The following is a 25,539-nucleotide window of genomic DNA, read 5'->3' as shown; positions in this document are numbered from 1 at the left end:
CTACCTTTGCACTTTTCAAAATGCTACATGGAAATCTCAATTCACTCCGATTTTATTTTAGGTAGTTTACTTGACAAGTCCCTTCATATAACCAAGATTTGAAGACTACATTGACATGCTTTTAAAATGTGAGACCAAATCTTATGCACTAGATGAAATTTTATTAGACTCACTCACTAGATCCTCCCCAAGACATCTCCACAAAAAGACTTAAAATTTAATCATTTGATTTTTACAGTTTTCTTTCCCTACCATTCATACATCATTTGTTAAAGATCAATACATTCATTTTATTAATTAATAATTTTTTCACTAAGATTATATTATTATATAATATATAAGATAGTAATAATAAATCAATTAATCATCATTTTATTTTCATTGCCTCCTATTCCTCCCGCCTTTAATGCGGTGAGTTGGAAAGATACTCAGGAAAACAGCGACGTGCAACACGCCACAAATAGTCTTTTGCCGTCCAGTCTTTGTGGAAAATTGTATACATCAAATGATATCCACAGTTTTCTCCTCATGCAAGCTTAATAGATATAGCCATTAAAATAATGACCTGACAGCGTACGGGCATTAAAATAATGAATCGACACATTCAAATAACTTTTGGGAATAAAAGTTTGAGCGTTACAGTCGATGCCAACATTGGCGTTACAAAACAGAGATTCCACACCAGTAAGGACAAACTCTGGAACAGTAGACCAGATACTTAGTTCATCCAGGTAAAAGAAAGAAGGCTCCGTTCAAAAGCAATGTTTGGGGTTGCCTGCTAAAAAGCGGCATTAATGCCTTACATTCCAATTTATGAATACAACTCTGTATTGCTGGAGGAATTAAGTTCAGATAACTAAGGATTTGAAAGAATATTATTTCCCGGAGATCCATTTGCATTTCCTCAACTACCTCTTCCATAAAATCTCCACCTCTTGCACATTTTTTAATTTTTGTAATAAATCTGGAAACTCTTTTACAAAGGTTTCCCGAACCTGCAGCTCTTTTAGACGGGTGGGTGCCTGATATTCAAAAGAAATGTGATTATACCATAACATAATTTACATCTAAGCATACCGTTAATAAAAATGAAATACCTTTCGATAGGGAAGAACAATCTACCTGCGAATTGCTCTGCCACAATCTCTGGAAACGGCCACCACTGATTCTTAAACACTTCAAGTTTTGAAGATTAATCCATGGAGGAATGCTAGGGTTTATGTCAGAATTCATTTCAAGTTGAGGCCGGTTCTGGTAGTCCAGCTGAAGCCATAGGAGAGAAGCATCTGAACTATCTTCCGGCTCCCCTATAAAGAATGTAATTTGACAATCCATGGATTTGTCCAAAAAGGAATGAAAACACCTGTCTGTGGTTTGGGCTAGGATGTCTTGGAATCTCTTTAATTCCTGCATCCACGCAATGAATCTTACATTTCAGGAAGTTTGACATTTAAAAAATTTAACAAAAAGGAAATTTCGAGGAAGAGCAAACATACCAGTGATTTAAGATGTTTGGGTTGCCACAAACGACGAGGATGGTTCAGATCATTTGCCAATTCTCTTCCCAAATCCCGCAGATGGTCGTGCATTCTGAAAGCAAACTCATCCTGCCTAGATTTCCATTTCACTTCCCATTCCAGGAAAGGCAGATAACTTACATTTTCCTCTATAAGACATTTCTCTCTTAGTATTTCCACAGCATGGCGACCGCTCCATCCACATCCCTTCCAAATGGTCATGGCCGTGGTGATAGACTTGTCAATAAAAAAACATGCTATGTCAATAAAAACATGTTTTTCTACATTATCTAATCTATCAAAACTTAACTTTAGTCTCTGTTTTATGTCTCCGGGCAGAACCTTGCTGGCTTTTTGCAATTCTTCCTGCCAATACCACTTATCTCTACCTGCTACAAGCCTGCCGAGAACTTGAAGAGACAAAGGTAAGCCTCCACAAATGTTAACAAAGTCCTGAACAAGATGTGCGTATCCTTCAAGTGGACAAGGTTGGCTGAAGGCGTGCCAACAGAACAACTCTCTCCCGTCTTCTCTATCCAATCCTTTTAAATGATATCCTGTGTTGATTCCTGCACTTGTAAGGACCCCTACCTCTCGGGTTGTAATAATTACCAGATTATTAGCAGATACATCCTTAAGTAATAGAGAATCTAACTGATCCACATGATCAATGTCATCTAAAACAATCAAGAAACTGAAAGATGTGTTCCTTTCGAAGCAATCCTTCAGTACACTTGTCCCTTCCTCACTACTATGGAAAGTGTGATCTTCAGAAAAGATATCTTTCACTAGTTTACTTTGCAATAAAGGAAATTTGCCGCTGGTCCAGGCTTCCCGAACGTCAAACAGAAAGCTCGCTCTCGTGTATTTTGATTTCTTTTGATTGAACAGCTCTTTAGAAAGAGTTGTCTTCCCAACCCCGCCCATGCCAAAAATGCCAACGACATTAGCTTTCTTGGCTCCGCACTGGCTTTCAAAATCTTGAACAAGCTCATCAAGGCACCGCCTTTCGAAATCTTTGACGAGCTTATGAAGTCCGACTGGATATTTGGCAACATGTAAATGTTTCATCCTTTGCACTTCTTTCTCCACAACAGACACTATGCCTCTGCAGTCAATAGAACTGCAAGAAAAGGGGGATTTTTATGGAAAGAAGTTTTACCTGTGTTCCTAGAAGAAAAATAAATATTTAAATGGATTTGTCAAGTAAATTGAAATTAAATAAGAAGAAAGCTTACTCTTCACTTTTGAATTCATATCCTGCTGTAAATGAAACTTGCTGAAGAGCTTCCTTCCAGTCCTTTATCTTGTCCAGGTACCGGCCCTTCTTTTGATGGTCTAAAAATGCCTCGGCATATTTTCCTTTTTCGATGTAGCGGAGTGCCGCTGGTTCCACCTGATAAAACACGGGAATAATCTTTGCCTTGCTTTCTGACATAAGAACTAGCTCAGCCAGACACCAAGCCGACTCTGCATAATTTTCTGAAAAAATAGCGACATGTACCGAAGCAGAACTAATTGCATTCTTAATGCTCGAAGGAAATGAGCCTCCGAACTCCTTCTCTTCCGAATCGAGAAATGCCCTTATGCCCCGCTCCTTCAAAGATTTGTAAAGCTCTGTAGCGAGAGTTTTCTTGACATCGGGGCCTCTGTGATTGATGAACACATCAAACAATTGGGAAAATTTCTCTACCTCTCTGGGTTTGTTGGGAGGTTCAATTCCAGAGAAAGCCTTCTGATGGCGAGATGAGGACGAAGAAGCCATAGATGGGATAATGGGGTTGAAGCGCTAAAGCCGCACAAATCTTTGAGACGATGGATATGTTTTGAGGGAGAATAAGGTGAATCGGGCTGGATCAAGGCCTGCATATAAATTGATGTCAGTGTGTTCTCCTTCGAGGAAAGGATGCGGAAATGGAAGTCACCGTTCCCTGCACGAAAGACGACTTCTGTCTGTGCGCCAAACCCCTCTTTCCTCGAAACCCCAGGGAAAGAAAGTGTTGCCTTTTACCCTCCTTCCTCAAATATAAGAAAAATAAATAAACAAAACAAAACAAGCGGTACGAGAGGGAATTTTTACTTTAAAAAGGAGAGCTTTTAAAATGATTCCTTTTCATGACTAGAATTGACAAATAGCCCCGTCGGCTTCATAGCAACTCCCTTGCATCAAAAGTGGTGCATCAAAAGTGGCGGTTGCGTCAATGAAAAAGATATTGGGAAAATTGTGGAAAAATGATTGGAAAAGAGAGGAAGTTGTATACAATTAAAAGGAAATAAATCTGTCATGTTACAAGGTATATAAAATGTCTTATAAAAGTAATAAAATTTAATAGTATAATTTGATTTGTGGATTGAAGATGTACTTGTAATAAAATCTTATAGCAAGCAAATCTAGATGCAATGTGGAGAGACTCGGATATCACAAACTTTGGAAATCCATGTAAGTTATTTTAAGAATGGAATAAATAATGGTTAGAATACAAAGGTTGATCATTTAATTATATAAGGAATAATGGCAGAAGTGTTTCGACTAGACTATGTCAGAGATCTCATATTTTTTGTTGTACTGGAAAATGTTATTTCATTAGGGCATCAAAGACTACAAGATAAATACTCTAGACACTTAAATGGAGGGAAGTCTAGATATTGATGAGAAGGGATATTGATGATAACAAAGCAAGAAAACCTAGTCAAGGCATATCCAGACACCAAGAATATTTGAAAGATTTTTCATACAAAAAAACTTTGATTATGATCTGACTACGGTCCTCGCATCTAGGGTAGATAAGGTGAAGGATAGAGTCTTGTTCACTAAATGGGTTGGTCCGAGAGAGAGACTAGGAGAGATTAATTTTGAAGATATGGTTAGCATTTGTACTCTTTCAAGTGGTCCTCCTGTAGAGAATCTAATATGGAATTAAAAAAGAATTTTATGAAAGGAGGTCCATTATTCTTTGGTATTCTTTTCTAATTGTGGATTGGAAACCAAACATTAAAAAAGTCTAGAATTAAAGAATATGTACAAACTTATATGTATTCACTCTTAAATCTTCCAATAAAATATTTGAATTTTGAAGTTTTGGCTTGGATTGTGGAAGTCTTAGGAAAATTTATTAGGGTGTTTAAGAAAAAATGTCAATGGTATGAATGAATCGAGGACCAAATTTTTGATTGAAACTCCTTCTGATGTTGTGATTATTGGAGATGTTGAAATTATTACTTAGTTTGGGAAATGAAAGATGAAAGCATGTATTTTTAAGGGTCGGACATGGAAGAAACATGTGTTTTATCATCATTTAAAAGTTGGATGTTTGAGAACTAATGTATCTTTTTTGTACGTAAGAGAGGATCAAATAAAATCATTGCATGTTAAGATAGTCAAAAGATATAGGATAGTGGTGTCTTTAGCAAGCCAACACACATGGTAAGAAAAAGGTTCTACTAGATAGAGTTGGAGACGGATATAGGTCTATCTGATAAAATTGGAAAAGGAAAAGTACCTAAAGAAGCCATTTGTAAATTCATGACTCTATATTCAGTTTTTATGCCTAGATGTGCCATCAAGAATGTATGTGATCAAGTTGTTCAAGTTAGTAATAAAGATTTAGAGGAAGGTGAAATTCCCTTGAATGATTATGAAGAGGAATTTGAAGAGACAACAACTATGATAATGTTAGATAATGATGATTAATCTCCACAGATTGGTGGGGGACTAAATAAAGCCTTAGAAAATTAGATGATGGAGGAGGTTTTTAATACTATGCTAAATATTATAAGTAATAAGGAGTTCGACAAGAAGGTGTAACATATTTAGGCAAAGGAGCTACATCATTTTAATAGTAAAGCTATAATGTTAAAAGATGAAGATAAATTTTTAAAAATAGATCAACAATTTTTGTACAGTAATAATGAAAGAATTTACTCATAAGTAGCAAAGGATAGGTTAGATAAACCTTTGGGGATATCTTAAACTTTGGCCACCAAATCATATCTAGTTTGTAGACCAAAGAAATAACAAGGGAGAAAATCTCTTAACGAATCAAGGACTCAAGATTGTGATTCTTAAGAGTCTACAAAAAATTTCTCGGCTATTGAAATTGGGAAAGGGAGCTCCCAACCCAAAGGACAATTTGAAATATAGATCTTGGAATTCTAAGGTTATAATTCTTGATAATATAGTAACAAGGAGGTACTTTCAAAAAAAGGCACGTCTTTGTGATTTGCATAGGATGTCAATTTGACTTGTTTTTGGGGTAACTTCCTAACTTTACAACAAACCTAGCAATAAATTGTGAATTGCCTCCATTACATCCCTTTCACAAACAATCATTTCTCCACCTCATTCTCTTATCCACACTCTCTCCCATTGTCCAGGGGCCTACGAAAAATTTCCAAGTGGAGAAACATAAAGCATTCAACAATTATAAAATGAGAGTAAGAGTACAAAGTTGCGTCACCTTTTAGGTTGACTTATCAAAAATTTGAGTATTTCTATATATAAAACAATTTTATTCAAACATATGATCTAGATAAATTCATTCTAGCTAAGTTATATATGGTCTCACACTTTTTCAATTGAAAATGTCTATTAAATACATGTTTATGCTTGTTTGTATCCAATTATTAAAGATTTTTTTTTTAAAATGAGAAAACTTACGTTTCAATAACTCTTACTATTTCTTGTGATATTTTTTTCATAACATATATACTACTAAAAGTACAAAGTTGTGTCACCTTTTAGGCTAACTTATCAGAATGATTGAATTTGAGTACTTCTATCCAAAAATCAATTTTGTTTAAACATATGATCTAGATAAATTCATTCTAGCTAAGTTATATATGGTGTTACACTTTTCCAATTAGAAATGTCTATTAAATGCATGTTTTCTACTAGTTTGTATCCAATTACTAAAGAAATAGAATTGTTTCTGAAAATTGGCGTTTTAATAACTCTTACTATTTTTTATGATTTTTTTTAGTAACATATAAACACTATTTTATAGAGCTCAAAGTCAAGAATATTCTCATATAGAGTTTATAGTATTTTAATTAGATATAGTATATTGTAATAAAAAATTCTACAAGCACGTATTTTAACACTCGAAAAGATGTCAATTTTGAGAAAGAAAAAATTATTAAATCATATTAAAAATATATATATATATTATACGGCATTCTAAAGGAGAGAGTCATCTTCCAAAATGTATAATTTTTCTTCTAGTTAGAATAGATTTGTTTTGAAAAATGTGGTGGGAGATGAAAACTAACGATTTCATGTGAGTTGAAATTTGAATCATTATAAAAGAAAAATTATAGGTCTAAAGTCAAATTTTAAAAAAATTAAAAAATTAGCTATATATGTTATCTATAACATAGTCTAAGTTCAAATGGAAATAATTTTATTTCTATATAGTTTTGTGGTGGGAACTAAATCCGTAATTTTTAGTGTTTCTTAGAAGTTAAACAATCATCTATAAAAATTAGGAAAATATATCAATTCTTATTCCAAATAAATATTAAAAAATATAATCCTAAACTTCATGCATTTCTACACATTTCATTAGTCTACTTCATTTTCAAATTCCAAATAATAGTACCAATTTTATGTCATTGAAGATGAACAATTATACTTTTTTTAGCCTTTCCCTTTACAAAAGGGTGACACAAGTTTGTGCTTTTGCCCAGTCTACTACTTCTACACCATTTTATAGAGATCAAAGTCAAGAATATTCTTATATAGAGTTGATATTGTTTTAATTAGATATAGTATATTGTAATTAAAAAATTATACAAGCACGTATTTTAACACTAAAAAACATGTCTATTTTGAGAAAGAAAAAATATTAAATCATATCAAAATAATAAAAAAATTATATGACATTCTATAGGAGAGAGTCCTCTTCTAGAATGTATATTTTTTCTTTTAGTTAGAATAGATTTGTTTTGAAAAATGTGGAGGGAGATGAAAATTATCGATTTCAGGTGAGTTGACATTTGAATCATTAAAAGAGAGAAAATATAGGTTGAAAGCCAATTTTTATGTTTGATTGTTCTAGCTATATATGTTAACTATAACATAGTTTGAGATGAAAGGGAAATAAGTTTATTTTCATATAGTTTCGTGGTGGGAACTAGTGTTGGAAATATAAGGTAGGCTAGGTTACTAAGAGGGGAGGGGTGAGTCACTTGAACCAATAAAATCTTTAAACATGTTCCATCAATTAATCCTTCATATATCACTCTCATCTAATTGCAAGAATGCAAGCAATAAAACATTCATAACACTTTGACACAAGATACGGTGACCCAAACACCTTCCAAGTAGAAAGTAAAATAGGATGCTACCCACAAGCTTTAGTACTGTAGTATAAAGTTAACCTGTTAATGTTTACAATTGACCACTTTTGGTGATCTGCCCTGTTAGGAGCAATAAGAACTGTGAGGTCCATCTTGTTAAAGGATTTACAAACATACAATGAAGTATGCACTAGGTTAAGAGATTTAGGAAATGACTATTAAGTATACCTTGTTAAAGGACTTAATTGATACACCTATTAGGATGAATCAGTGGTTGATCTTTGATCTGCAACTTTGGTTTTCTACTTGAGATTCCTTTAATTACAATGATCACCTTGATGTGATAGATAAATATTTGTTATACTATATACTACTTGTAGCCTTCAATTTGCTCTCATCTACTTCTTATTACTTCTCATCAATATGTTGGATGTGATACAATACATTAAATATATATCATTCCAATTGACTACTAACTAGAGTCAGTTACAATACCAAATTAATCATAATTCACAAAGTCAGCCCAACTTCTATAACTTAGGTTCTAAAGACAAACTTGGTGATGTTCTAACACTTAGAAACCACTATCAACACTTGGAAAACTTTGGCACTCGATTGACATTGAGGCTTGGTTCATATTGATTACTTCAAGTAGCAAGAACTTGGTCAGCACTGTGTGACTCGATGAAGAATGAGAAACTTAGTAGCAACTGAATCACTTGGTTGATACTGCATGACTTGGTCAACACTAGATTCACTATGTTAATACTGTGAGCTCGATAGAAGCTATAGACTTCATCACTTATACTAGATAGCTCATAGACACTACCATGCTCGAGCTATACTGCAAACTATCTCTGAAGCTTGATAAACACTACACATTGTTTCTAAAGCTTGGTAAACACTTTAAAGCTCGACATGAACTCCATTTTGTTTTTTTAGCTTGGGAGCGATTGAAACACTTGGTTAACACTGTTAGATGAGTGATAAGCTCGGTAGCGATTGTAGAGCTCAGTAGCAATATAACCAATTGACTGAGTGTTAAGTCACTAATAGATAAATTGACCTTAATGTCAACAATCTCCCCCTTTGGCATTAGTGACAAAAACACTTATTGTACCAAAAATTTGAAATCTCAAAATTATAAGTCAAAAATTCCTTTATCAACATTTTGTATCTTCAACTCGATTTTGTCTTCTTATTGCTGTAGCTCGGTAAAATACTCTATTTTTCTAATTTTTCAAAATTGCTTTTGTAAAGATATTTTCTGCTTATTTGTATATGTATTTGCATATTGTTATAATACTCCCCTAAACATATATCTCTCTTATATACATACATCTAGAGTATAGTATTCCTCTCTCCTTTTGTCAATAATATTATATACAACTAATCTTCTTCTCTTAACATATTTACTTCTCCCCCTTTTTGACATAAATGCCAAAGGTGTATAACATCTAAAAGTTAATAGCATAATGTGACAAGAAATCAAAATGTGCTTTCAGAATTAGTACCATAGTCTTGTCCCAATTCTCTTGCAATACCTTACTTGCATGCAAGGCTATCTATACTTCTATTGATAGTTCCATCATGTAGTCAGCTATGGAGAAGTTATTATCATGGATGAGAGTCTTTACATGTTCATTGTGCTTTTGTAGTGCATTCATGTTTGGAAGAATCATGCCCTGAATTTCTGCAAGTGTGGCCCTGATCCTAGCTTCTTCCCTTAATAATTTTTCCTAGAGATTTGTCTAATATCTAATCCTTGTGAAATGTGGAAAACTATATCTCGGATCAAGTGATAGCTGGTGTACACTTGCCTTCATATCCTTATCTATCTTGGATAATTTATCCTTGATTTCCTTTGTGAAGGTAGATGTGTCACTTAATTTGACAAATAATGAAACAACATTATTTACAAATGTTTCCAGTGATGAAAGAATGTTAGATAGTTCTACTTGATCTATAGCAATTTTTTGTGCAACTTGCTCCAACAATTTATATTCAAATTTCCTTTTAGCTCTCTATAACAATGTTTCATGTCTATTTAATTTTTCATTGTACTTGTGGACAATTTTAGCTAACTAATCTAGAATAGGTTGTTTTCTATCAACCTCAATACTCAAAGCATCAACTAATATGCTCTTTATGTCCTCAAGGACTTGATTTTTCTTCTTCTACTCTTCTCTAAGCTTTTGTTGCTTAGCCCTTTTCTTTAGAAGTTCACCCAAGGTATCCATTTGATCAGGAGTGAGGTCAGAGATATCCCAATTTGGAATAACAATATCCTCATCTAGATCAGTTTCTTCCTTTTATGTAGAAATTATTGATGAAATAATTTTTGTACCCTTATTTAAAACTTCACTACTCAGATGAGACTGATTCTCAATTGTCATTGCACTGGCCATGGTGGAGATAATAGTGGAAGAAATAGGAACAACATTAAATGTATTGATAGTAGAAATTGCAATGCCTACCCCTAGTTGACTTTTCTATTGTATTATTGGATTCTTTTAGGCAAGTTTTGTGATTGTGTTTTATGATTATCGATACTTTGTTACTGGATTTGATTAATGTGTTATTTCAGACTCAATTGATTATATGTGATGAGTTACTAGTTATTTCATATAGTTCATGTTTATTTTGATAATGATATATGTTTGTTCAGTTAAGTAATTTCAATTATCTTGTGATGATTAGTTAGAAAAATGATTTATAAGCAGTTTCTATGGATACTTACCCCATACTTGCATGTATATGGTGTACTTGTATATTTTCCTTTATGATTGAAATTCTTGATATGGTTGAGGGAGGGAGTCGTAGTCACCTGCTAGTCAAGATCTACACAATGCACCACTTCCTACCATTGCTTGTTTAGTTTAGATTATATGTGTATGCACATGCGTGTATTTTATGTAGATTGTAGGTACCGGGTATATGTTGAAAATATGAGGTAGGCAAGGTTACTAAGAGGGGATGGGTGAATCAGGAACCAATAAAACTTAATCTTAATTGACCAATTAATCCTCCATATAATATTATGATCTAGTTGCATGTATGAAAGAATGAAAGCAAATAAACATTCATAGCAATTTGACACAAGATATAGTTACCCAGAAACTTTCCAAATAGAAAGTAAAACTGGGGTGGGGATGATATCCACAAGCTTTAGTACTACAGTATAAAGTTAGCCTATTAAGGCTTACAATTGATCACTTCTGATGATCTACCCTATTAGGAGCACTAAGGAGTGTGAGGTCCAATATGTGAAAGGATTTACAAAATATGCAATGAAGTATGCACTCGGTTAGGAGATTTAACATAAGACTATTAAGTCTACCTTGTTAAAGGATTTAACTGATACACCTATTAGGATGAACTAGTGGTTGATCTCTATTTGCAACTCTGTAACATACTCTATTTTTTAGATTTTTCAAAATTGTTTTTTAAAAAGATGTTTGTTGCTTATCTGTTCATGTATCTTGTATAATACTACACTACTCCCCATACATAAACCTTATAAATTTGAAGTACTACTCCCCTATACATATATTCTTAGCTTGTCCTCTTTATACATGTATATACATACATACATACTTCTATACTTCTCCCCCTTTTTGACATAAATGCCAAAGGTGTATATGTTAATACCAAAATGTGACAAGAATTTAGAGTGTACCTTCAAGATTAATTCCATTGTCTTTTCCCAATTTTCTTGTAACACCTTACTTGCATGCAATGCAATCTAAACTTCTGTTAATAACTCCATCATGTGATCAACTATGGAGAATTGATTGTCATAGATGAGTGTCTTAGCATGTGCAATGTGTGTCTATAATGCTCCATGTTTGGAAGAATCATGCCTTGGATTTCTGCAAGTGTGGCCTTGATCCTGGATTCTTCTCTTAATAATTCCTCTTGTGAATTTGTCAGAAATCTAATCTTTGAATAATGAGCAAAATTGTGGCTTGGGTCAAGTGACAACTGGTGTGCACTTGCCTTTATGTCTTAATTTATCTTTGATAGTTTATCTTTGATTCTATTAAGGCTTACAATTGATCGCTTCTGATGATCTACCCTATTAGGAGCACTAAGGAGTGTGAGGTCCAATATGTGAAAGGATTTACAAAATATGCAATGAAGTATGCACTCGGTTAGGAGATTTAGCATAAGACTATTAAGTCTACCTTGTTAAAGGATTTAACTGATACACCTATTAGGATGAACTAGTGGTTGATCTCTATTTGCAACTCTGTAACATACTCTATTTTTTAGATTTTTCAAAATTGTTTTTTAAAAAGATGTTTGTTGCTTATCTGTTCATGTATCTTGTATAATACTACACTACTCCCCATACATAAACCTTATAAATCTGAAGTACTACTCCCCTATACATATATTCTTTGCTTGTCCTCTTTATACATGTATATACATACATACATACTTCTATACTTCTCCCCCTTTTTGACATAAATGCCAAAGGTGTATATGTTAATACCAAAATGTGACAAGAATTTAGGTGTACCTTCAAGATTAATTCCATTGTCTTTTCCCAATTTTCTTGTAACACCTTACTTGCATGCAATGCAATCTAAACTTCTGTTAATAACTCCATCATGTGATCAACTATGGAGAATTGATTGACATAGATGAGTGTCTTAGCATGTGCAATGTGTGTCTACAATGCTCCATGTTTGGAAGAATCATGCCTTGGATTTCTGCAAGTGTGGCCTTGATCCTGGATTCTTCTCTTAATAATTCCTCTTGTGAATTTGTCAGAAATCTAATCTTTGAATAATGAGCAAAATTGTGGCTTGGGTCAAGTGACAACTGGTGTGCACTTGCCTTTATGTCTTAATTTATCTTTGATAGTTTATCTTTGATTCCTTGTGTGAAGATAGATGTATTACACAACTTAACAAATAATGAAGTGACATTATTTAGAGATGTCTCCAATGAAACAAGAATAGTAGACATTTCTACTTAGTTTATTGCATTTTTCTGCGCCACCTATTCTAATACCTTTTTCTCAAACTTTTTGTTTACTCTCTGTAGCAACTTAACCTATCCATTCAAGTCTTCATTGAATTTTTTGACAGCTTCTGCTAACTGGTCCAAAATAGGTTGAGTGCTATCTGTAGACACCTAAAAATCTTTAGAAAATAAAGTATTTTTATTTTCTGAAAAAGTCCTGATGACATCATCATTTATTAATTAATTAATTATTTAATTAATTAATTAATTTTTATGCCATTAAATCCCTTTATCTTAATTAAAAATATTTAATTAAGAAATCCCTCCCAAAAATGTTTAAATCTTATTTAAACATTATTTTCTTATTTATTAATTATTTAATTAATAAATTGACCAAAAATCCTAAAATAAATAAAAGATTTATTTTTATCCCAAAAGTTGGCCAATTTCCTTATGACCAATAACCTCTTCCAAAATCTTCTAATCCTTCTTTAATTTCGATTAAAGGCTAATCTCATCATTTCCTACCCCTAACCCCAACTCAAAATATTTAATTAAAATTAAATATTAATCCTCATGTTTATTAAAAAAGTTTTAATAAATATCTCCTCAACCCAAACCCTTGAAATAAATAAAACTTTATTTATTTCCTAAAAATCTAATTTATCCTCACCCTAAGAAGTTCTAGACTCTTCTAGAAAGTCTTCATCCTCATCCTAGGAAATTCTAGACTATTCTAGAAAGTCTTTATCCTCATCCAAAATCTAGACTCTTCTAGAAGATGTCTTTAAACCTAATCCTAATCCCCTCCTAACCTTGTCACATTCCCTAAACATGGGTTAAAACTTCCTAACCCAAGCCAAAGTTAACAAATATCTCCTCCTTCACCCACCCTCATTAAATGCCATCCACTTGCCTATCCTTAAGCTAATCCTAAACCATCCTAATCCATCCTCTAATCATTTGCACAAGCCTAAACAAGCTTAAAACATTTCTAATCAAGTCCAAGTCGAATTTGCTCTCATCACCCTCAAAATATCTCAACCATAAAACTTTATGAAGTCCACTAGGTCATAAATGACTCTTACAAGCCCTTTTATTGCTCTTACAAAGTCATTATGAGGGTCTTTATGAAGATTTTATCTCTTGAGCCTCCTTTGTTGACTCATCCTTGCCCTTTCCTCCATCCTCTCACCATGTGACATGTGTCACTCCTTGATTGGCTATAAGGAAGCACAATCCATGTGCTCTCCTCTCATGCAATCTGAGCCTTCCATAAGCTTTTTCCCATCCTTGCATCTTAGCCCTCAATCCCTCAAGCCTCTTGCCTATAAATTGGATCCTTCCCCTTTACAAAATAACACAATCCATGAAGTAAAGTTATAATGCTATTTTGAGAGCCAAATCCATACTAAAGCCATCTATCCACACCAAAAATCCACAATCATCCATTGAAGCCTTTGGAAGCATATTGAGCATACATCCTATCTTTTTAGACAAAGCTACTCAACAAGAGAGCTTCTCATTGAGAGAGCCCATTAATGGCTCATATTTTCAATTGAGATCTCATCTTAGTCTATCTTGAATTTTATGAATTTTGTTTAGTTTGTAGAAGCTTTATTTAAATTTGGTTTCTATTAGCATACTAACATTGCTCATATACATTTTGGCACGCCCGGTGGGACCCCGCATGGGTCATCTTCATTAGCTTTTTTAGTCAAGTTTTGTATGTCATTTGCTGATTTTGGCTAATTTTTCTTGTTTTTGTGATTGGTAGGATTGTATAAATTGGTTTTGTAGGTCTACATGAGCATGAAGAAGACAAAGGAACTCATAGTCAATCTCATAGTGTTTGCAGATTTTTCAAGCTTATAGGTGGAGAAAGCACTTGGGATTATTCTTCCTCTTCTTGTCTATATTCTTCTTATTCCATCTACTTCTTCTTCTTCTTCTTGTGGGAGATCTTGGCCATTTTTTTTTTTGTTAAGGAAGCAAAATCATACACACTTCTTTTTAGTGCTTAAAATGAACCCCCAAATCATACTTAAATCCATTGAAAAACTAACAATTTGCAAAAAAGAAAAAATCTTTTAACAAGTGAAACTAAACCAATCTAATCATTTGCATCCTTGCAACATCAAGGTTTTAGATGCATTCATGCAAAATTAGGAACACTTCATTTTTGGGAATTTAAAAAGAACTTCAAGTTTCTATTTCAAAAGGTTCAAAATCAACACTAAGTGCACACTAAAGTTCTTTTAAAAAATTTCATGAAAACTAAGAGTCCTAAATGGTTGCCAAAAATTGTCCTAAAAGCTTTGTTATTTGTTCCAAACAAATGTCTTATTGCAAAATCTTGAATGTTTCTTAGGATTTTCATGCATCAAAACTATCTAGGAATATCATTTTTGGGCTTAAAACATGCAAACTAGAACACAAAATTTTGAAATGAAAACCAAAGTCCAAAGAGTCATTTTCACTTTTGAGTCCAAAACAAAATCTTGAATGATCTAAGGTTAAAACAAAGCACTTCAAAGTTCTTAAAACAACACACAAAATCTCAATCTTGAATGCTCAAAAGAAAACACTTGAATGTTTAACCACTTGTCCTTGAATGCATGTTGCTAAAATCACTCTTGAATGCCATGGATTAAAATCAAATTTTCCTTGAATGCATGATTAAAACAACAAATCCAATCTTGAATTCTAAGGATCAATTAACCATTGCAATATCAAACACTTCATTTGGAGCTTCTAAAAATTGAACAAAACAAATCTCTTTTCGCAATCTAGGTAAAGTTTGATTTTTGGACATTTAAGAAACCTTGTTAAGTTAAAATACAAATTTGCAAAAATCAATTTGAGTAGTTCCTTGGACTCACCTCTTTTCTAATCACCCATCAAATATTAACCATTGGTTGCAATCTCAGCGCCATTTATGGGGATGGGTCTACTTGAAAAAGGTGTTAAATGTTCCACAATCTAACTCACTCACTTGGTCTTTGAATGTTTGCTTTAACTTTATCAAAATTTTTAAATGATCAAAACTCTAGATTAAATCGATCACACTTCAAGTTTGGGCACTAAAATTGAACAACAACTGACGTGGAGAGCCTCCGGGCGCGCGCTTGAAATCGAATCTCACACACTTTTGTTTTGGGCTTAAAACAAACTCACACTCAATCTTGAATGCCTTAAAGAAAATTAATCGATACTTGACGTGGAGGGCCTCTGGGCGCGCGAGTTTGCTTTTGTTGACCCTAACTCTTCTTATTGTTTTCATTCTTCGATCGATTTACTTTTGTTGGCGCTTCAAGTTGGAATAAACATTGTATCTTAAACATGAGTGCTTGCAAAGTCTAGATCAGAAAACTTAAGCATCAGTTGGTAAAAAAACAAGTGTGTTTTTTAGCCCAAGGTCATCCAAGTCTTCTCTCCCCTTGTCGTCTTTCGAGGCCATCTTGGGTGCATAAGATTAGGATCCAAAACCTTTTTTCTTTTTAGGAGGCCTGCTTGGGGATTTCATCACCCCTTGGACGACCTCAACTCCAGCGTTCTGGCGGAGTATAAGAATCGGAAGGTGAATCGAAAGACACCTCTCTTGGGGTCAAGATTTTGTCACTCGGGCTAAGCCTCAAGGAACTTTATACCCTTGAGAAGTGAAAGAGGAGAAGTGGGTTACCGCTCCTCTCGGCTGTGTGACATCTTTTTGGTCTCATCTACGGATTTGGGCCTCACGTACCTTGGGTATATTGAGGACTCCTTAGCTAAGCCAACTGTCAACCCTGTAGACAACCATCTAGGATGTTAATGTGTTTGAGGTGACTGATCGAAACATTTGTAGAACATACACACTCCTTGGCGCAAGTATCACTTTCTGAGAATCAAAAAATTCTATCTGGTTGTTTCTATCTATTGCTTGATCTTTTATTTGTTGAATGAATGTTTGCCAAACTTGGTCAATCCTAGCTTAGGGCATACTTAGCGTAGTCACTGCCTATTCCATAAGTTGAATGAGTTGAAGCAAAACAACCAAGATCTCTCAAAGCCAAGCAAATTCAAAAATTGATGTCAGAGCAACTCAAACCCAAACAGAAGTTCCACAAAGTTAAACTCAAACCATCTCTAGCATACCAAGAACTTTCAGCCAAGAGAAAAGAAATAACACCAAGCCCACGAATTGCCAAATTCCACAAAGTAGAGGACAAAGCTACCGACGAAGCACTTCAAGAGGCCTGGTTAGAGCGCACCATCAAATTTAGCCAACATCCAGGAGTTAATCCTGCTTATGCCTTACCAACTAGGCATGATTTCTATGATTAGACACCCTTGTTTCTCCCCATCTTCTTGGATTAGCTTCACTTTAGAGTCATCTTTATAGAAAAGCCAGCCATCTTAGGTTATCCCCTTAAGCATTATTAGCTCATCCATCTCATTTAGAATCAAACCATCTAGCCAGCAATCAACACCACACATCCAAGCCTTCAAAATTGTTGTCACTTTTGCCAAAAGTTTGCCACTCCTAAAATCTTCCAAATCCATCAATCTCACCAAGGTTATCCCTTTGACAGAGCTTTGTCTAGGGTAATCCAGCTTTGTCACTTGTTATCCCTCATCACCTTGAGCTAAAGGTTGGGATCCACAAGTGGTCAATCTCGTGTTCTTCCTAAAGGATCATCAGTCTATCCTTAAGTTGACACAATCACCACCAAGCTTGCACATAGGAAAGCAGACCTTTCGTGCTTTGGCAACATATCTTTGAAGTTAGAATCTCCAACCCAATCCTCCTTAGGTTTTTTCATATAGCTTTGCCTTAACCTAGGAAATCATTTGCATAGAGAAGCCTTCCCCCTTTTGCATCCATCAGCATTATTGCATCTCATCCCTAAGAGCATTTTTCATGCCACCCATCACTCGCTTAGCCAAGAAGAAAGAAACAATGGAGCCCTATCATTTGGATCGAACAGCCTCACCCCCCTTGAGCACTCAGCCATCCTTCAGCCCAGAGAAAGCTATGCCATCACGTACTGACATTGAAGCTTTCATGAACCAACCAGGAAATGCAGTATTGGTAAATGCCATTATAGACAAGAACAAAGAGACAATCATGGCTAATTTTCGAAGGGAAAATGTAGGAACCTTTGACTTTGGAAGACCCCCTCCATTATCAGATCCATCTCACCCATTGTTTGGGCAGCTACCACCACCCATAGGCTCTTATGATCCAAATTATCCTCAATATATGCCAAAAGAAGAGCCTCCAGCCAATCCATATGATCCAACAGACCCAAACATACCATCATCCACCCAAGTTGAAATCTCCATGCCGCAAGCCAACCCAGCCACCACCACTCCATCCTTGGTTCATACCTCTCCGCTCCAAACCCCCTTTACCCAAAATAGCTCACCGTTCACCCCCTTCACTATTGCTGCTGCTGCTCCCCAAACTAGCCTTCCAAATCCACCCATCTCCCAAATCAGTGCTAGCATCTTTGGCCAACCTCAGCAATATACAACAGGGATGCCACCCATGGGGCCAAGTAATCAACCTTTCATCACCCCCAGCTTGTTCACTGCAGCCCAACACACAATCCCATAATTTCCATTAGGTCTTGGGAGCTCAATACCATTAGCCACAAATCTACAAGCTACTACCCTCACTCCACAAAGCTATCAAATCCCACAAGCTACTACCAATTTTCTACCAAGCTCCCAAGTGACCCCAGCCCCTGCCACCACTCTACCAAGCTTCCAAATCCAACCACAAAGCTATCAAACCCCATCAGTTCCATTCCCAAGCTTTCAATTCCCACCACCTCCACCACCAACTAATCCATTACCTCCAATTACCAACTACTTTTCAATGCCACTTCTAGGAGGTAATCCACCACCCCAGCCAACCACCAATTATTTGCAGATACCATCCCAAATGGGGGCACAACCCACATATATTGGTCAAACCCCACAAGCCCCCCGATCCTTTCCCCAAGCCTCTCAACCATCTTATACCTTACCTCCTCAAAGCAATCCATTTATCCCATAGCCAGCTTATGTTCCTCAATCCCAACCTCAAATCCCATATCAACAGCAAGCCTCGCAGCACATGCAGCAATATGCGCCACCTCCCCCTCAGCAACCTGTCATCCATCATGCAACTGCCCAAACAATGTACAATCCCTATCAGCAAATCCCTTATAGCCATCCATATTCAGTGGCCCCATCCAGCACATACCTACCTCAAGGCACTCCTACATTGGGGGCACCCCAGCCATCACCTATCAATTCAGAATGGGAGCAAATGAAGATAGCTCTAAAAGCCATCCAAGAAGGGAATGATCCGAAGACATTCAAGTTTGAGAATGTGTGTCCTTACCCATTTGATAGAGCCATTACCATGACACCATTTCCCAAACACTTTGAGGTACCCAAATTTGACAAATTCAGAGGAAAAGGAGACCCTGTCACACATATCAAAGAATTTTACATGCACTGTCAGGACGTAGCATACAATGATGTCTTCCTCTTGCGCCTTTTTCCCAAAAGCTTAGCTGGACCAGCTCTTGAATGGTTTTATAGAATCCCCTATGGCACAATTAAAAACTTTGCTGAATTATCTGAGGCATTTGTAGCCCAATATGCCCATCTTGTTGAAACAGAGCTATCAATAGTTGATCTTGTCCACACCAAGCAAAAAGGTGGAGAAAGCCTTGCCGAATACCTGCAAAGATGGCAAACCCTTACCACCCGCATATCCTGCACCTTGCCAGAACGCCATGTTGTGAAAATATTTATTGATAATGCCCATCCTAGCTTGGCTCACCACATGACCATGAACTGTTTGCAAACCTACAAAGATATCAAAGAGAAAGGAATGATCCTTGAACAAGGACTCATTAAAGATGGTGTGGTCAAGCTTTACAAGGAAGCCAACCAAAATCAATCACATTCCAATGACAAGTCTAGGTATTGGAACAAAAACAAGCACGTTGCAACAGATGGCATCACTGACACCAGACATGTGAATATTGTTGGTCCTTCTCACAACCAGTCCAACCCACCATATCAACCAAAAAATCAACAAGCTATCAACTACCAACAACAGAATAACCAAAGCTATCAAAACCACAATCCAAGACCCAACTTCCAAGGGTCTAGCAATCAAGCTAATGCCATCAATGTAGCTGCAGGACAAAAGCCTAGATTCCAACCTACACCTAGAAACTATACACCCCTTGGTGAACCATTGGATGTCATTTTTGAGAAATTAGTCAAAGAAAACCTCATCAAATTTCCTCCTACCCAGCAAATTGACCCAAGCCAATCCAAAGCTACATGGTACAAAGATAATGAGTACTGCAAATTTCATAGGGTAAAAGGTCACACTACCCTCAGATGCATGAAACTAAAAGACTATGTGCAGGACCTCATTGATCGGAAGGAAATCACTGTTGGTGCCCAAACCTCTCCCAATGCAGGCTTACAGATCTATCAAAATGCTTTTCCTCCACACCACAACCAAAATCCTGGAAAAGCACCTATCCAAACCAACAACAACAACACCAACAACCGTCAGCCAAACCAACAGCATGGGAAGAACAATGACCACACTTCATCCTATATAGACTATGGTAGCCTTATAGGTTGTATATCCGAGAAAGAGCCTTCCGTCAATGTTATCAATATCCAAGGACCAATCAATGAGTGTGCAGTCACCACTCGAAGAGCGCGATTTAACATCGCAGGCCCACCTGTTACACCAACACCATCAGCTCCATCAAAAAGCCAGTACAATATCTTGGAACACCTTGGGAACATGCCAGCCCAAATCTCCATTTTAGACCTTCTTCGCACTAGTCCTGTGTACAAGAACATCCTTGATAGTGCTCTCATAGAATCTCGTGTCCCTTTTGATATCAATGCTACTGATTTTCGTAATCTTGTTGGACACCTCTCATCCTCATGTGCCCTATCGTTCAAACCCACCGACATACCCGTGGTCGAGCCAGATCACACCCTTCCGCTTCGCATAGCCATCATGGTATCCAACTTTGCTGTAAAAAGAGTAATGATAGATAATGGATCAGCCTTGAATATTTGCACCCTAAAATTCATAGAACAAGCTGGGTATACTGAGGCAGATATCATCAGTGAGGTTATCACCATCAAAGCTTATGACAACTTGGAAAGAACCACAGAAGGAACTATTTTGCTGCCAATCAAGGTTGGGCCAGTCATCCAAGAGACACTCTGCCATGTTATTGATCTAAACCTACCATTTAACATCCTCCTTGGTCGCCCATGGATTCATGCCATGAAAGCCGTTCCATCCACTTACCATCAGTGCATCAAATTTCCGCATCAAGGCACTGAGGTAACCATCCATGCCGATCCAGAACCCTTTGCTTACTGCAATGCGGTTGAAGCTTCATATACAAACCATTTCCCTGGAATTGATATTGGCACATCCATCGCCAGCTCATCCCACACTTATAATGACCCAGAAACCATCCTCGCCTCTACCCTGTCTACCGTGAAGATCAATAACAAAGGTTGTGGAGAGTATAGTCTGTCAGATGCATTTGTTGTCGGGGCACTCCCACTTGATCCACATGCCCATGGACAACCGACATATCACAAAGCTAAGGAGGTTCCACCTCCTCGATACAAACAGTTTGGCCCAACAACCTTTGTATCCTCAAAAATCCCTCTTCATGAGGAGCTCACTCCAGATATCAACAAATGGTTACATAAGGATGCACCTCAAAGAAATCAAGCACGCCTTGATCACTTCAGCCAAAAGTATCCCCAAGAACATAAGCTCATCACTGACAAATGGAACTATCAAGGTGGTGGTCTAGGACCAGAAGAAAGAGGCATGCAGTGCCCCATCGACGCACATAAGTGGGAATCGAAGTCAGGTCTTGGCTTTGGCATATCCACAACTGGGGGCACCAATGAGAACGGTCACGCTTTTTCGAACATTCACCGCAACCTTGTCGAAATCGAAGACATTCCTGAGGAAGTTGAAAAGAGAGCCTACGACGATATCCTAGACCAAATCTCCCTCGGAGACTCTGTTCTCCAAGAACTATCCATCCACCTGATTGACCTACCACTCGCCCATCCACAACTCATAGATTGGGACCAACCAAGTGTCATACACACCGATGAGTTCACATCAGAGGAGGCACTTCTAAGATTCATGGGAGCTGAAACTCCTCACAAGAAAACAAAGCCAGATTCTGCCTATATCTACAAGCTAGATCCCAAGGGGTATTTTGGAGAAAATCCCCAACCTAGTTCCGATACACCCAAAATTGGAACTAAGGTGAATCTGAGACTAGCTAAGGCAACGAAGAGAACCCCTCAGCAAGAAAATCCAGAGCCACAAGAAGAACATGAGGATTTAGCATTGCCTCCTCAAGATAATCGACCAGAGGTGTCTTCTATTCTAATTGAGGATACTCGAGAAGTCAACATTGGTTCTTCAGAGATCCCCAGACTTGTTCACATTGCTGCGTCCCTATCACAAGACCAAGCTGACCTCCTCTTTGAGGTCTTAAGAGAGAATATTGGCCGATTTGCATGGTCATATCAGGACATGCCAGGACTTGATCCAAAGCTTGTAGTTCATCATCTTGCAGTTGATCCAAAGATCAAGCCCGTCAGACAAAAGCTTAGGAAAATGCACCCCAAGGTGGCATTATTGGTCAAAGCTGAATTAGAAAGAATGCTAGCTGCTAAGGTTATCCGAACTATCGACTACTCAGAGTGGATCTCCAACATGGTCCCTGTCACTAAACCTTCCGGTGACATCAGAATCTGCACTGATTTTAAAGATCTTAACAAAGCTTGTCCAAAAGATGATTTTCCCTTGCCCAACATAGATATGATTGTAGATCTTACAGCTGGACATGAAATTTTGTCCCTCATGGATGGATTTTCTGGGTATAATCAAATCAAGATTGCAGAAGAGGATCAACATAAGACAGCATTCACTACCCCTTGGGGAACCTTTTGCTACAACATGATGCCTTTTGGCCTAAAGAATGCTGGGGCTACCTATCAAAGAGCTATGACAGCCATTTTTCATGATCTCATCCATAGCATTTTGGAGGATTATGTGGATGATATCTTGGTCAAGTCTCATACCTTCATGGATCATCTTGCTGACCTGGAGAAAGTCTTTGATAGGTTAGCCAAATATCATCTCATGCTGAATCCCAAGAAATGTGTCTTTGGGGTCACATCTGGCAAGCTTCTAGGTTTCATAGTTTCTAAACGAGGTATAGAGATCGACCCCAAGAAGGTCAAGGCTATCTTAGACATGCCTCCTCCCCAGACACTGCGACAGCTTCGCTCTCTTCAAGGAAAGCTCCAATCTGTTCGGCGCTTCATCTCCCAGCTTGCAGATAAGTGTACACCATTTTCACATTTACTGAAGAAGGATGAGAACTTCAAGTGGGATCCTTTATGTCAGCGCAGCTTCGACCATCTCAAGCAATATCTCATCAATCCCCCTATCTTGGTTCCACCAGTTCCTGGTCGTCCCCTGATTTTGTACATATCAGCAACACCTACTGCTCTAGGGGCACTTCTAGCACAGCTTGATGACTACAATAGAGAAAGAGCCATCTACTACATCAGTAGAACCCTAGTTGGTTATGAACTCAATTACACTCCTATGGAAAAAGCTTGTTTGGCAGTTGTTTTCTCAACTCAAAAACTTCGCCATTACATGCTAAGTCATACCATCCAACTAGTCTCCAAGATTGACCCTCTCAAGTATATGCTCTCTAGAACAACACTTACAGGCCGTTTGGCCAAATGGGTTATGCTCCTTAGTGAATTTGACATCCAGTATGTGGATAGAAAGGCAATCAAAGGGCAAGCTATAGCAGATCACCTAGCTGATGCACCTCTAATAGATGTTTATCCGTTGATCACAGAATTTCCAGATGAGCATATCTGTCTAATTGAAGAACAACCCCCATGGAAACTTTATTTTGATGGCTCATACACATCTCATGGATCAGGGGCAGGAATATTGTTGGTCACACCTCAAGGAGATTACATTCCAAAAGCCTTCAAGCTACAATTCCCTAGCACCAACAATATAGCTGAATATGAGGCCCTCATAGCAGGATTAAAGATAGCTGTAGAATGGAACATTGTTGAGCTACAAATCTTTGGCGATTCTCAGCTCATCATCAAGCAAGCCCTAAATGAATATCAAACCAAAGATGAAAAGCTATTACCCTACAAAGAGCTAGTTGATCAGCTAACCCAACAATTTACAAAGCTTCAGTTTACACAAGTGCCTCGAATACAGAACAAAGCAGCAGATGCTATGGCTACTATAGGCTCGCTCTTGGAAATTCCCCAAGCAGCTACACAATATAAGTTTTTAGTGGAGCAGCTCCTCACACCCGCCTATGCGAATGAGGATTCAAACCGTGTTTGTATCTTGGTTGGTCCCCAATCCCCTTGGTACCATGAGATTCATGCTTACCTTAACGATGGTATCATATCCCCTCACCTCACACGTACCCAACGCCAGAACCTCATCCGAAAATCATCCCGCTATGTTATCATAGCCAATACCTATATCGTCGGGGTTATCACGATACTCTCTCTCGATGTTTAGACCAAAATGAGGCCGCGATGGTGTTAAAGGAAGTACACTCTGGACTTTGCGGTGCCCACACGAGTGGTATTGTCCTAGCGCGACAAATCCTTAGAGCAGGCTACTATTGGCCTACCATTGAAGAAGACTCTTGTGACTTTGTCAGAAAGTGTCTCCCATGTCAGCAGCATGCAAATCTTGTGCACGCTCCGGCACAGGATCTACAGCCTATTGCACCACCTTGGCCTTTCGCTTGTTGGGGCCTTGACCTAGTTGGAACTATCACACCCCTCTCATCTGATGGACATAAATGGATAATAACAGCTACAGACTATTTCACTAAATGGGTGGAAGCAGTCCCCCTAGTCTCAGCTACAGGAGTTCAGGTCTCCAAGTTCATCTTGTACCACATTGTTTGCCGCTTCGGCATCCCATCCACCATCTTCACCGACCACGGAGGTAACTTTGAAAATCTCAACATGGAAGAATTATGCACTTCCCTCCGCATCCATCACTGCTTTTCTAGCCCATATTTCCCACAAGGTAACGGCCAGGCAGAGGCAACTAACAAAACCCTCCTCAAAATTCTAAAGAAAGTTGTCAATGATTCCGGCCGTGATTGGCACCTACAAATAAATCCAGCCTTATGGGCCTATCGAACTTCCTTCCGTACATCCACAAGCACAACTCCATACTCCCTAGTCTATGGTGCCGAAGCGGTACTACCTATAGAGGTTGAACTTCCCTCCTTGCGCATATCTTTGCAAGGGCAAATATCAGATGAAGAATATAGAGTAGCTCGACTCACCCAGCTAGATCTCTTAGACGAGAAGCGGCAACAAGCCTATGATCATCTCACAGTCTATCAAACTCGTCTCAAAAGAAATTTCAACAAGAAGGTGCTTCCACGACACTTTCAGCCAGGTGACATGGTCCTCAAAGAAAACATGAAAGTCCAAGTAGATCGAGAAAAGAAAGGCAAGTTTGAACCTACATGGCTTGGTCCTTATGTTGTCACTGCTTCCTTTGGCTCTGGAGCTTATCAGCTATCTACACCAGAAGGAGAACTCTTGAATGATCCTACTAACATCATTCATCTCAAGAAGTTCTATGCTTGAAGATCCT

At 37.4% G+C, this 25,539-nt stretch overlaps 1 protein-coding gene across 1 annotated transcript; it reads right to left on the bottom strand.

Moving 5' to 3' along the window:
• Nucleotides 1–349: 349 nt before the first annotated feature.
• On the bottom strand, nucleotides 350–3,782 carry LOC149545527 (disease resistance protein Roq1-like). The gene is made up of 4 exons (XM_089790689.1): nucleotides 2,756–3,782; nucleotides 1,497–2,640; nucleotides 1,123–1,407; nucleotides 350–1,022 (listed from the first exon to the last, which is right to left on the bottom strand). The coding sequence occupies exons 1-4, from the start codon at nucleotides 3,280–3,282 to the stop codon at nucleotides 909–911; spliced, it is 2,070 nt and encodes a 689-aa protein (XP_089646815.1). The 5' UTR covers nucleotides 3,283–3,782; the 3' UTR covers nucleotides 350–908.
• Nucleotides 3,783–25,539: the final 21,757 nt, after the last annotated feature.

This window comes from Cupressus sempervirens, chromosome 7, assembly GCF_028749045.1.
Source record: "Cupressus sempervirens isolate cs-2001-9-10 chromosome 7, ASM2874904v1, whole genome shotgun sequence".
In the NCBI taxonomy this organism is placed as follows: domain Eukaryota; kingdom Viridiplantae; phylum Streptophyta; class Pinopsida; order Cupressales; family Cupressaceae; genus Cupressus; species Cupressus sempervirens.
The sequence above is the reverse complement of the archived record's forward strand: the minus strand, read 5'-3'. Positions and strand labels throughout refer to the sequence as shown.